Source organism: Trematomus bernacchii, unplaced genomic scaffold, assembly GCF_902827165.1.
Source record: "Trematomus bernacchii unplaced genomic scaffold, fTreBer1.1, whole genome shotgun sequence".
Taxonomy (NCBI): Eukaryota; Metazoa; Chordata; class Actinopteri; order Perciformes; family Nototheniidae; genus Trematomus; species Trematomus bernacchii.
The window spans coordinates 12,656,205-12,670,706 of NW_022987547.1; the positions used below are offsets into that span (position 1 = coordinate 12,656,205).

A 14,502-nucleotide genomic window follows, 5' to 3' on the forward strand; every position below is an offset into this window, starting at 1 on the left:
GAAAGTGGTGAATGACATTACAAGTATTTTAGATAATAAGCAGAGTTGTGCAGCTCTATTTATTGACCTTTCCAAAGCGTTTGACACCGTCGATCATCGCATCTTAAAGCAGAGGCTACTCAGTATTGGCTTATCCAGCCATGCAGTGGGGTGGTTTGTGAACTACCTCTCTGAAAGGTCCCAATGTGTTCACTTTGATGGGCTGTCTTCTGAGTGGTTGAACATTGCTAATGGTGTTCCTCAAGGTTCTGTTTTAGGTCCACTTTTATTCTCCATCTACATCAATAGTTTAGGTGAAAATGTGGATGAAGCTACTTTACATTTTTATGCGGATGATACCGTGATGTACTGTGCAGGTCCCTCCATTAAGGAGGCTGGTGTTAAATTACAGGCTGTTTTTAACATTATTCAGACTCAGCTCGCTGAGCTTAAGCTTCTTCTAAATGTTGAGAAAACTAAGGTAATGCTCTTTTCTAAAGCTAAAAAGACTCCAGAGACTGCTTTGGATATTGTTACTATGCAAGGACAAGTACTGCAAGTGGTTAGCTGTTATAAATACCTAGGTATCTGGCTTGATGATTGTCTTACTTTTAAACTTCAGGTCATTAATCTGCTTAAAAAGCTGAGGGTTAGACTAGGTTTCTTTTTTAGAAACAAGTCCTGTTTCTCTTTTGAAGCCAGGAAAAGGCTAGTCACTGTGACTTTTTTACCTGTGCTAGACTATGGTTATTTGATATATATGAATGCACCTGCCCATTGCCTGGAAAGGTTAGATGCCGCCTATCACAGTGCTCTGAGATTTGTTACTAACTGTAAAGTACTTACTCATCACTGTACCCTGTATGCCAAGGCAGGTCTGCCTTCACTTACTGTACGGAGGCTCAGTCATTGGTACATATTCATATATAAAGCTATGTTGGGTAAACTACCAACTTATATCTGCTCTCTGATCACACAGAGAGTGGCAAGTAGCTATTGCCTGAGATCCCAGGATGTGTTTTTATTACATGTGCCAAGTGCTAGGACTGTTTTAGGTACTAAAGCTTTTATGTGCGCTGCTCCTCTAGCTTGGAACACTATGCAAAACAAATTGAAACTGAGCATTTTGGTTCCCTTGCATCATTTTAAAGCGCGGCTGGATGAAATGTTATTAGATACCTGTCATTGTGAATAGGTTGCTAATGTATACCCCTGTAATTATGTTGTATGATGTCCTTTTTGTTTTCTGTTGTTTTTATGTGTAACCAATGTACTGCAGGTCTCCCTTGAAAAAGAGATCGTTGATCTCAATGGGATTTTTCACCTGGTTAAATAAAGGCTACAAACAAACAAACAATTACCATATATAGCATTCTTAAGTTGTCATTTGAAACTCCATTCTATGCATACACAGCTGTTAAAAATGAAGCTGTAAGACTAAAATCAATGATTAGTTTCTGCTTTTCATGCTTGTGACAGTTTCTCAATAACAAAGTGTTTTTCCTCTTCTCCAATCCAGGGAGCAAAGAGTCACCGGTATCATTGTTTTCCTCCTGACGGGACTTTCTGTCTTCATGGCCCCTATCCTCAAGGTAAGAGCTCTAATTTCTTAAATCTTCCATGGAAATATGGATTACTGTCCGCCTCCTTTACGACAAACTCCTGTCAAATAATTTAATATCTTGTATTCATCCGATTAGGAACTCCCATAGTTGAAGTAATTTGAAGTGAAATAAGCATGTTCATTTAAACTTAATCTCCGAGTGCCTTCTCGAGTTTCCATTCCCACATTACGCTGCCAAACGGTGTTAGGAGGTTGTTGGAGCTGGTGCGCCTCCTTGTGGACATTTAGGATATTGTCCTTTCCCAGACTGGCTTGTCATCTGTATCAATTTTAAATAAGTTGAAATATTTTAGTATAAATTACATTACTATTATATTTTCTACACTATTTCTCTTTCTATTTTTCATGCTTTATTTGCTTGCGATTAAACTATTCACTCGCATTTAAACTGCAAAAATATGCAATAAGTTTACATGTCCCAGTGTTTTTCTTCCCATACCGCTTTTCTTTGGCTAATAAAAGCTGGTTGTGAACTTTTTCAAACTTAGCAATGCTGCTAACATGATGGTCTAAGGACAGAGGGTGTAGTATTCATATTCTGTACAAACTGTAAAGTCCCCTGAGACAAATGTAAAATGTGTGGTATTGGGATGTATAAATAAACCTTGATTGATAAAATGAAACATCATTACCTGTATGAAGCTAACTTCACCATCTTAGTCATCTCTGGATTAAAAACAAATCTTTTAATATGGAAACTGACTCATATCTGTGTTTGTTGTGCCCCTTCAGTTCATTCCCATGCCAGTGCTCTACGGTGTGTTCCTCTACATGGGGGTGGCCTCGCTCAACGGTGTCCAGGTAAGTGAGTCTGAACAGTGCCTGGTAACCAGTGTTGGCAGGATACTTCAAAATAGTCATTATTACATTACTTAACTGATTACTCAACAACAATCCATATTACTTTACTTTTGATCCATTACTTTATATAGTCCAGCTTTGTCAGAGGAGCATTTTTAACAAATCTAAAATGTCCAGAGTTTCAGACCACATCTTCTAAACCTAACACCTGTTGAATGGAATAAGGACATGGTAGTTTACAGGTAGCCAGCCTGTGGTTAGGAACTATTTACTTTAGCAAATTCAGTGACCGCAGATTTTCCTGTTCACATGCCCCTCAAAACCAACCTGAATATAGGCTTACCGATCAAATCCAAGCCAAGCTATTGGTGTCTAGCTAATGTAACCGTCTTCCAACATGTAATGTGACAACATGTTGGAAGAGGGTTGTTTTCCCTCTTTTGCACTGTACCCACTGTACCCACTGTACCCACTGCTCCTCATGCATGGATGTGTCAAATGCAGAGTTTAAATGTCACTGTGTGACAATTATAGAAGAGTTGATTCATTAGAATCCTCCCTTTTCGTACTGTAATAGCTGAATCTCAAATTGTAGTCCCTCGACTGGAAAGGGTTACTACATTTATGTAAAGCACTGCTTCTAACAACGAATCAAAGTGAATATCACCCTTAGAAAAGCAGTAGAAGCATTCCACCTGCAGTAACAATTCAAAGTAAACTAAATGGGTTACGACCTCAAGTGAAATGGAAGATTCTGCAGCATCGTGATATGTTTAAATATTGCCTCTCATGACTGACTGATGTTTGCGTGCCTCAGTTCATGGACCGGCTGCAGCTGCTCCTGATGCCGGCCAAGCACCAGCCGGACCTGATCTACCTGCGCCACGTCCCCCAGAGACGCATCCACCTCTTCACCTTCATCCAGGGCCTGTGTCTGGCCCTCCTCTGGGTCCTCAAGTCCACCGTGGCTGCCATCGTCTTCCCCGTCATGGTGAGAAAGGGCTGCCAACACAGATGTAGCTGAACAGGGATTACATAGAGTGCTATAGGAGCATGAACGCTCATTATAAACGATGTCTGTGTCTGCAGATCTTGGCGCTGGTTGCCGTTCGTAAGGCGATGGACTACGTGTTCTCCCAGCACGACCTCAGCTACCTGGACGACGTCATCCCAGAGAAAGACAAGAAGAAGAAGGAGGATGAGAAGAAAAAGAAAATCAAGAAGAAGGGAAGCATAGACAGCGAAATCGAATTTGTAAGATAACCATTCCTTCAACCTGATCTTTCTATTCCCTGTGTTGTTGTCATGTGTTAGTGTTCAGCCTCCTGTAGATCCTAAAGTGTTAATGTTCTCCCTCCCTCCTCCAGCAGTCTGACTACCCCTACAATGACAATGTACCCAGTATAAAAATCTCCATGGATATGATGGAGGAGCAGGAGCCCATGTTGGGCGATAAATCTATGGATAGTGAGTACTCCAGAGGCGGCGCTAACTCTGCTTTTAAACGCTTCATGACCACATTTCTTTTCTCTTTTACTAGCCGTCTTGCATGCAATTCTTCACACCAGATGCATTCGTTTTTCTGACTCTTCTTTAAAACCGATCTAGTTTTTATTATTGTAGTTCTGAAACAGTTCTGCAGCATTTGATTTCTCTTTATTTTATTCTCTGTTAATTCATATGAAATTTAAACGAAAATGTCCTTAAATATATATTCCCCCCCTCAGGAGATCAACCCCAGACTGTCCCTAACACGCATTCGCCGTGCTGATCCGTACTTTGACTCTTCCACAGTGGCCGAGTGAGTAAAAGCTGGATTCAGCAGGAAATGCTCCAGTAATGAATTCTGTGTATTGTTATGTTCCTCTGCTATATATTTATATTTCTCTACATCTTTTCTTCTTTCAGTCTTAGCAAAGATTCATACGAAAAAGGGTTGCCTCAGATTGGAATGGACGCCGTCTCTAAGGAAAGAACTTTCTTTTGGAGGAAGGGCTCTGAATCAAATCTGTGACTCAATTATCCAAAGATGCAGAACAACACGGCAAACATCCTCTTTTGTAATATTGAACCTCTTGTTTTTTTTCAATATTCCCTATGCAAATCAAAATGGCTGGAAGTATTTGTCTTCAAATTGACACAGGATACATTAGTGCATTCCTGCTCTGCATGCATTCTTGCAGGAAACAGGGCTACTCGAGGTCATCTGTATGCATTTTTAAGTGGCATTTAAAGAGTTTGTGAAGTCATTTTTTTCTAGGACACATTCATATCATATGAATGTGTATTATAATTTATAATTGGTGTCCAACTAAGATATATTATTTTTATCCAAAGATGTCCAAAATTCACTACGTATTTTTTTTTTCTTCAAAAGATTTCTTCCACATAATATAACATAACCAGCTTTTCTGAAAGTACTTTTTTTACGTTTTGAATCATAACTACTGGAACCTTAAGAGTGGAGTGGAGGTACTGAAGTTTGAGGCAAGAAAAGAGGATGGACATAAGAAATCTCCCTCTACTCACAGTGAACAAAAGGGCTACACAAGGTCATCTGCGCACAGTCATGAGCGTGAACATACATTTTGTATTTATGGGCTTATCAATTATTTATCAAGCATCCATCTAAGACTGTACATTCACAAAAAACTCCCAGAAGTTCATGCAAGATTATTTTTTTTCCATTTTTGGTAAACGGTAACACCAGACAGACTTTGACTTCTGTTTTTGTCTAACTTTCCTTTTTTTCCTCCTATATTTATTATATTTAAACAGTTTGAACCTATGGCTTTACTATTTAACTCCCTCATTTGAGCAAATTCCACGATATTCCCCCTTGTGGTCTATCCTCTCTGTCTTTTTCCCAGTTTTAGGGAGATTTAGATGTGAATATACCTGTATTGAGCTCTACCTCTCATGATTTTGTAGGTGCCAGGTATTATATATTCAATTCATCTGTTTTGCAATTATTTGTGATCAAACACTTTAGTTTTAACCGGCACTGCATAGGAGTCTTCAGTTGACTTCCTTTTTGCTCTATGACACTTAAGATATCGATTTTTTGTTTGTCAATATGACAAAATGATGTATAAGTTTTGCAGTGTTTTTAAGGGTAATTCCACCAAAATCTCATTTTCATCTTAAATATTTTTGAAATGTTCCAGTACTGAAGAAAGGGGGGAAATGATGACTGTAACCATTTACACACATGACTGTGAACTCGCCCCGCAAATATTTTAGTTGAATATCCTTTTAAGATGTGATCATATTTAAAAGCTGTTCAATGTGATACATTTTCAATCATTGAGTACATTTGTGTTTTTTTTTTTTTTATAAATGATGTAATGTGTTTTTTTTTTAATGCAAATCAACAAACAATCACTGTGAGGTAATGCAACGTTGTGACTTTCAGTCCTGGAAGAAAGACTTGCTTTATATGAGGTAAAAAGTGTTTGTGCAACAGCTTTATTTTAAAATGGACATTTTACTGAGACTCTTTTAATGTATCATTTACAGTTTTTCTGTGTTATTCAAATAACTTGATTATGCTTTTATTGCTGATTGAAGTACACACTAAACTGATTGAGTCGATTTAGGATATTAATGCATATCTGAATGTAATGCATCTGAATAATTTATAATGCATATATTCCTTGAAGAAAATCCCAATCAGCACTTCTTCTCTGATTTGTGTGCAAATAAGGGCTTTAATGCTTTCACAATAATACACTGTCAAGATGTGAAGCACAAGACTGTTACAGTAGCTATGAACCAAAAACATGGTCTTCCACTTTGTTCTGTGATCTGTATATCTGGACTTTTTGACTTTCTGGTTGTGATTCCACAATGAATGATATATTTTTGAATTCTGAAACAGATTTTATACAAACATCGTATTTGCTAGAAATCCATAGGTTACTCTGAAGGAAGCAGACTTCTGTTTTTTTTTTTAATGGAGTTGTGTTTCGAATGAGCGCAATAAAACAGTCCAAATGATTCTTAAATACATTGTGTTTTTCTTTTAATTATTCAGAGTTAGTTAAGAGTTCGGACTATACAGCTCCAAAAAGATGGGTTTTAAATTTGGAGAAACAACTTTGTGTAAAGTCTGGCATGCACAGTAATTTAGAACACTAAGTTTACTTCTTAAAGGCACTCTATGCACTCAAACATGTCAGTTAAAGGGGCCCTATTCCGCTTGTTGGGGTTGTCCTTTTCCTTTAGTGTGTTATCGGTGTTTCTGCATGTATAAGGTCTGCAAAGGCTACAATCCCTGTGTTCCCTCCAGAGGGAGGTTTTCTTTCTACATAGCGACATCACTTTGTAAAACGCGTTTCTACTGCTCAGCGTTCAAACACCTTGTACGTGATTGGCTAAGGGGTGGGACATCTCTAAGCATTTGACCAATCACAACAGAGCCGGCCAGCTAACCAATCAGAGCAGACTGGGCTCTGGTTTCAGACCGAGGGTGAAAAGAGGTGCTGCAGCACAGGCAGTATGAGAAAAATGAAGAGCTTTTTGAACATTAGAGCATGGAGACATGTCCCAGTAGAGACACTACATACTGATATACACCTGAACATCAGCAGGAGAGGACTCTTTAAAGTAGAGACACTACATACTGATATACACCTGAACATCAGCAGGAGAGGACTCTTTAAAGTAGAGACACTACATACTGATATACACCTGAACATCAGCAGGAGAGGACTCTTTAAAGTAGAGACACTACATACTGATATACACCTGAACATCAGCAGGAGAGGACTCTTTAAAGTAGAGACACTACATACTGATATACACCTGAACATCAGCAGGAGAGGACTCTTTAAAGTAGAGACACTACATACTGATATACACCTGAACATCAGCAGGAGAGGACTCTTTAAAGTAGAGACACTACATACTGATATACACCTGAACATCAGCAGGAGAGGACTCTTTAAAGTAGAGACACTACATACTGATATACACCTGAACATCAGCAGGAGAGGACTCTTTAAAGTAGAGACACTACATACTGATATACACCTGAACATCAGCAGGAGAGGACTCTTTAAAGTAGAGACACTACATACTGATATACACCTGAACATCAGCAGGAGAGGACTCTTTAAAATAGAGACACTAAATACTGATATACACCTGAACATCAGCAGGAGAGGACTCTTTAAAGTAGAGACACTACATACTGATATACACCTGAACATCAGCAGGAGAGGACTCTTTAAAGTAGAGACACTACATACTGATATACACCTGAACATCAGCAGGAGAGGACTCTTTAAAGTAGAGACACTACATACTGATATACACCTGAACATCAGCAGGAGAGGACTCTTTAAAGTAGAGACACTGGGGTTGAATTGGGTTAGCTCAGAGCTAATCGGTGCTCAGTTTGAGCAAATATACAGTAAGTAATGATGGCAGCATACTTTCATCACATTCCCAGGACTTGTGTCGGCAATGATGAAACAAATTGGCTCATGATTATGAGTTACTATGTTCCAAACATTGCCAAGAGGATTAATGAATGACTCTGGCTTTCTGGTGCAGGAGAGAACATTGATGTCTTTATCCTGACATTTGGCTCAGGTTTAAGTTAGTTGATATTACCATGTTTTGCCTGAGTGAGTAAATGCGAGTGATTGTGTCCACATCAAAGATCAGGAGGGGATTACCTGACGGGATGTCCTTAAAAATATCCTTGACCCCTGCATCCGTTCTCCAAACAATAGAAGATGGTTCTCACAAGTTTACATTGTAAAATCACATTGTTTCATTTAGCAAATGTCAGGCATACACTTTAACATTTAAGTTTGTTAAAAGGTCCCCTTTTATACTCTTTTTGAACAATATATTCCAGGTCTCAGATATATACAGAACATGTCTCTGAAGCGTTTGTCTGAAACACCAAACAGATCATTGTAGCATCCCATAAACCCCTCTGTTTCTGTAGCTTTAAATGCAAATTATCTGAACTTTTTTTCCTGAAACTTTCTGAATATCTTTACACAGAGGGGACACATATTTATGTATAAAATACATCAAAAAGTGGATTTTGCATAATCGATGACCTTTAACAAAAGTAAATGCAGCAATTGTGTAACCATCAGATACAATCAGTATATAATTGGTTGCTCCTTTACATGTTGAATAATTCTAAACTGTATATATATATATACTATATTTTGTCTGAAGGGGGCAGTAGTGACCTAAAGCACAGACATTCAGAAGCCATTTCTGCTCACAACTGTGTCTATGACATCAGCATTTAAGGTCGCTGAAGAAATCTGGAAACAAAAAAACTGTGATGCAATCCATTAAAATAGTGCTAAAAACTGAAGTATAAGGAGGATGTAAATTCAACTCTAGTTTTATTTCAGGCTGTTCTTATGCTTGAATTGCATTCTACGGACGGATGTCTTAAAAATTGTGCTTTTCCACAATATTACAAACAAACCCACCTTTCATGCAATAGTGTTGCAATACATGCAATTGTTTTGTAGATTGGATTGACAAAAGAAAATGCATCAAATATATTTATATTATATATATATATATTATTAGCTCGTCAAGTCTAGAATTTAAACAAATTGCAAGTAATTTATTAGGGCCTTTTTTATCAGTCAAGACATCGTTTTTTGGTTGTTTATGAAAGGTAATATGTCAGGGGTGAATCTTCACAGCCTGGCAAAACAAGAGTCGTTCTCAATAAACCGGGCCTCATCAAAATAAAAGCACACATTAATTTAATTTTGCAGTGATTTTTGTTTGGTGGTGTTTATTTGTTTGCGCTTTAAGCTCTGATAATGCTGTTTGATAGATGCACTTCAAAAGAAACCATGTGTATTGTCTTGTAAAGATGAAGTGATCTACCCTGAGAGGGAAGTGTTTTATTTCATGCAGGAGTGCTGCTTTGTATCCCTTCTGCTCGAGATATGATAAGAGTATTCATTAGGAGGGTATTCCTGTCAATACACTGTATGTGTGATGTGTATTTTCTCTGAGTCAAGATCATGTCGGTATGACTGTTGAGACATTAGAGTGTCTGCACATTCATTGTTGTTGTACAGGCTGGTCAGGTTAGAGGTAGCACATCCATGAACATCTAAGGTAAGATGTGGAAAGTTTGGGGAACCATCAACTTATGCCAGGACTAGATGTTCTGCAGAGCTCTTTCTCAACACTCATAATTACCTGACAAAGCACTGACCTCTCCACACGCTGTAGATCCCTTTTAATGACACACTCCTCACAATAACAATATCCTTTGATTTTCGGTTCAGATTCCGCTCACTGTGTCACTTTTCGAGGGGAGCCATTAGTGTGTTTTTATACAGTATGGTTTTCCCTCTGGGTGTACGGCCATTCTGTCAGTAAAAGTTTTCTCAAGTGGCCAGACATGCAATCATGGATGTGTTATAAGAATAGGGAGAGTTGGTCAAACCACTGTCTTTAGTTCAATCAGGAGAGACTTCATTTTGTTTAAAGAACATTTATTGACACATGCCATATGATAAATGTTAAGTCTTTGGCGATTAGACCCCGATCCTGAAATCGTATATCTAAAGGGCGAAATGCAGCCGTGAGCGTATATGAAACCCCCCCAGGGTCACTCTAGAGCAGGGGTGATGATGCTGAGGATCTGGATTTGGTGAGGAGATGGGATGAAGAGGAGGTGTGATGAGGTCTTTGGATTAGCTCTCCTGGCACTGGATATGATGAAAGGAGGAGGATGGGGAGGAGGCGGGCGGCAGTTTAAGGTAATGACTTTCCTGCTCCGAGGCAACGCTGCAATGTAGTTGATGAGCCCAAATGCATCTGTTTGCATGGATACTGTAATGTACATGTTGTATCAAATACCCCAAGTTCTAGCTGACATGGACTTTTGTGCTGATCTACAGTTACAATACAAAGCCGTGCACTTGTATTCACTTGCACGGTGCACAATTGATATGTCAATGACTGTGTTTAGATTTGTATTTGTACACACGTGCTGCAAATCTGCTGTCTTTCACCTTTGGAGATATAAAAAGAAAATGTCTCTCTCTTTGCAGCATGGGTTTAGGGTTTCCACATAATGACATTAGATATGCAAGGATGTTGTTTTAAATGTTTTAGCAGGGAGACGATGCTAATTCATGTTTGAAATCCCCCTGATATTCTCTAGAGAGTTTTTGAATGTATTCAGTCCCTGTCTCTCATTCCCCCTCAGTTTATTTGTGTTAGTGTTGCACAAAGCACCATTGTTTTCCATTTGCTGTGAAGTTGGGTGGTGGAATTAAAAAGTATGAATTATTTATTGGAATGTGTCTTATCTGCAGGGCAATGCTAATATCATACATACATTAAGTTCATACAATAATGCGTTTCATTTTGTAAAAAGCCAAATACAGCATTTTTATTTATTTGCAGAAGTTAGAAGTTACTTTTTCTATGTTTATACAAAACATATGACACATTATACAGTATATGTTTTGTCCAAAACACTGTTGATAAGACATTAGAGATCAACATCAACCATCATTCATCCCAGCTCCCATAGAGGTCAGGCAGGTGAAATGAATATTGATTAAGAAACAACGTATAGGACATCAGCATTTGATTTTACCGTGCATATAATAGGACACAAAGGAGAAATGTAGCCTAGAGGTATGAATGCAGGCAGCCATGGAAGGATAAAGAGCTCTGTTGGAAATGGTGAATTACCAAATAGCCAAAGGGGAAAAAGAGGATGTGGAAGGGGGTAATGTAATCCCTCAATGGACATTTTTATTTTACTTTACTCATGTTTAAATGCTTTCAGATCATTCACTCTCCCTCAATTTCAATTGCAGATGTCAGGTTACAGATTTGAATGTTTAACAATATGTTTAGCCAAATAAAACTGAGCATACAATGAGTTTTTGATCGGAGCTTTCTACTCCTTTTGCATGTCCTCACACGCACGCACGCCCGCACGCCCGCATGCACGCACGCACGCACGCACGCACGCACGCACGCACGCACGCCCGCACGCACGCACGCACGCACGCACGCACGCACGCACGCACGCACGCTGTTTTTGTTCAGAGTTCATATATTGCAGTCTTTTTGGAAAAGTGATCTTTACTCACTTGTTCTATCATTTCTCTTCATGTGAAGGATCATCCATCCACTTATCACCAACCCTCCTTCTCCACCTTCTCCACATGTGTGCCACAGGTGTCGTCCTTCATCAGTCTCCCTCTCTCATCTCCTGTTTCACCCAGATGCTGACCTCTCATTAAATCTCACCTCTGCTTCAAACCATTCATCTCTCTGTTTTTATCAATTTTCTTTCAAACAAGCCATTAATCATGCATGAGTTTGATATATTGTGTGTGCTTTTTTGCAGCTCTTCCCACTGTGATTTGTGGGCTGTGCTGCCACATGCATTCATAATAGTACTAAAGCCATGATGTACCTTAACCCTCCTATTGTCTTCGTTTTCCCCCCCTTACTTTGGTTTTCGCGGTCAAATTTGACCGGTCCTGTTTTAACTGCTATTACATTAACACAAAAACCATTAATCATCACCAAATGTCATTTAACACCCTTTCAAACTGTACATATTGTATCAGACTACTGGTATACATGAACAACTGCAGTAAATATACAAAGAACAGACACTGAACATGTATTGCGTGTGCCAGGTGTGATCCATGTGGGGGGAGGGGCACATAAGAGCGGGACATGTGTCAAATTGTTCTGTGTGTGTGTGTGTGTGTGTGTGTGTGTGTGTGTGTGTGTGTGTGTGTGTGTGTGTGTGTGTGTGTGTGTGTGTGTGTGTGTGTGTGTGTGTGTGTGTGTGTGTGTGTGTGTGTGTGTGTTTTATCTGATCCGGATGGTTACTAATTCCTTTTCTTTATGGCGGTCATTTTTGAGCGGGAACACCATGGGTGTTACAAAGTTGACTAAATCGTCCAAAATGCAATGAAAGTGGTGATCAGCAATTGTATATGTTCAAATGTCTACTGTGAAGGATATCATGAAGCCTTAATGCAATCGAATGTAAAACCAAAAAGTTATGATTGATGAAAGTAGTAAATCGGTCAGATTTGACCCGAAGACAACAGGAGCGTTAAACCCATTAAAATGCTGCACTGTGATTGAGTCAGGTGCAGTTGCAGAGACTTCTACACCCCTAGGATTTCACAGTTTCTTCATTTAAGCAGTGAGAGTGTTGATCTGAAGAGGGTTGGTGCTTGACAGCTAGAGGGTTGATCCAAGACGAGATACGTCATTTCTCAACACCTTTTTTTCTGCCCCTCAGAGGTAGATCATTCTGTATATGAGAACTGTTCATGCGGCTCACACTAAACCCCCGGACATGCATCGCTCCCAGCCCATCTCTCCGGAGTGAATCTCATCTCCTCCGTCTCATCCATGAGCACCACAGCAGTCTCTCTCTGAGCGGCAGCTAGGCTCTCACATTGAGAGGACAAGTGCAGCTTCACACTCTGAGTGAGGGCACTATCTGGACATGTAGCACATTTAAATACAGAAGAAGTGATACTGCATATACTGTTTTCTCTAAGGTAAGATGTTTTTATTATAACATTATTCAGGAAACTTTTTTTTATAGCAAGATCAACTTCCTCTGGCATAAATTAAACAATAGAATGTTCTTTTATTGGTTACTTGTGAAGATTTTAAGATTGTATGACTGCACTTTTGTTAGAAACAAAACACGTTTTCCTTCAGTTATCATAAGGCACTGTTCAGAATATGAAATGCTACCCGCCAGGCATGACTTTTAAAAGCATCATAACTTAACTTGATGAGATAAAACTGTCTATTTTCATTGTATCTTGAGGCATATTGATTATCAGTTCAACTATGGATCTCCAGGGATTGATATTTTGTCCTGGATGTTTTCAAAGGATTTGGGAATTGAAACCTAACATATTCTCAGTCATCCATGTAATGTGGAACAAACAGATTCAAGGAAAACAACCCGTGTTTTCCCCAAAGCTCTACAGATTTAACCACAAACACACTGGTCTCCTCTCAGCCACTGAGGTTTAGATTTTGATGGACTCAGTTAATTATATTCTTGTTACATGCATGCTACAGTATAATGAGCTGTATGATTAATGTGAGTGAATTAACAAGGAACTGAACTAGGCCTGCAGCTTTATTCAAATATTATCCTATGAAGGCTTGAAGGGTGAGAAAAAGAAAAGAAAATGTTTGTGAAGTGAATCTCAGTTAAACTGTATTGTGGCACAGACCTTTGTTTTTTCTTCTGAAAATGAATTTGATGTTACGAGAAAAAAATACACTTAATTTAAAGTGTGGAATTTGGTGTAAATATGAAATGGAGCATGAGCGTGCAATTGTTTATTCAAATAGTAATTATTTATTCATCACATAACATCAATTACATATTTATAACGTGTTATCCCGGCCTACTTTGATCTATTTATAACCAAGAAAAAATGTCACACTTTGATTTGATAATCCTTTAGTTGCACTGTACATGTTGAACTGTAGGATATGAATACATCAAATAAAAAACACACTAGCTTTATTAAATTGAATTTGCAGAAGGAACAAACTTAATCTTGCAAAAGATTTCCGAGAGGAAGTCCAACCCAAGATGTGTGAAATATATATATATTATGATATATATCACATGCTTGTCAAAAATAAATCGAATTCAATCCCTGAAAGCTGGAGGTGGGTGATTGAAGCAAGCAATCGGCAAGCAACCACTCTCCCACTGTTTTCAGAAGAGATCGGTCATTTTGGTGAGCACGTTGTTATTAGAGAGTGTGAGAGAGCATACACTTGACTGAATCAACCCACTCACAATAATCAGGAGACACAAGAATAGGACTATTGATTTCTGGATAGGTTCTACAGTTTAATGTTATTACCAATAGATTCCTTCTTCTGGTCTGCCTGATTTCACTCAAATTGGGAGGATGGTGTTCTTCTTTTGTAATTGGTTAATCTTGTTAACAGAAGATATTAGATGCTTAACCCAGAACAAATGCACTAAAATGGCGAGCACATAATAGATAATCCATGTTTTATACCATGTTTTTATACACCCAGATACCACC

General features: G+C 38.7%; 1 protein-coding gene across 4 annotated transcripts in view; it reads left to right on the plus strand.

The window, feature by feature from the left end:
• Positions 1–6,413, plus strand: part of LOC117476445 (electrogenic sodium bicarbonate cotransporter 1-like) — a 33,927-nt gene extending 27,514 nt beyond the window's left edge. For 2 of the 4 annotated variants that reach the window (XM_034123000.1, XM_034123002.1), the window contains exons 20-26: positions 1,499–1,571; positions 2,336–2,404; positions 3,222–3,395; positions 3,494–3,658; positions 3,772–3,871; positions 4,132–4,205; positions 4,313–6,413. In XM_034123000.1, the coding sequence (XP_033978891.1) occupies positions 1,499–1,571; positions 2,336–2,404; positions 3,222–3,395; positions 3,494–3,658; positions 3,772–3,871; positions 4,132–4,175 (625 nt within the window). In that variant the 3' untranslated portion in view covers positions 4,176–4,205; positions 4,313–6,413. The remainder of the gene's footprint in view (positions 1–1,498; positions 1,572–2,335; positions 2,405–3,221; positions 3,396–3,493; positions 3,659–3,771; positions 3,872–4,131; positions 4,206–4,312) is intronic. The other 2 variants (XM_034123001.1, XM_034123003.1) reach the window with 1 other exon arrangement.
• The last annotated feature ends 8,089 nt before the right edge of the window (positions 6,414–14,502 follow it).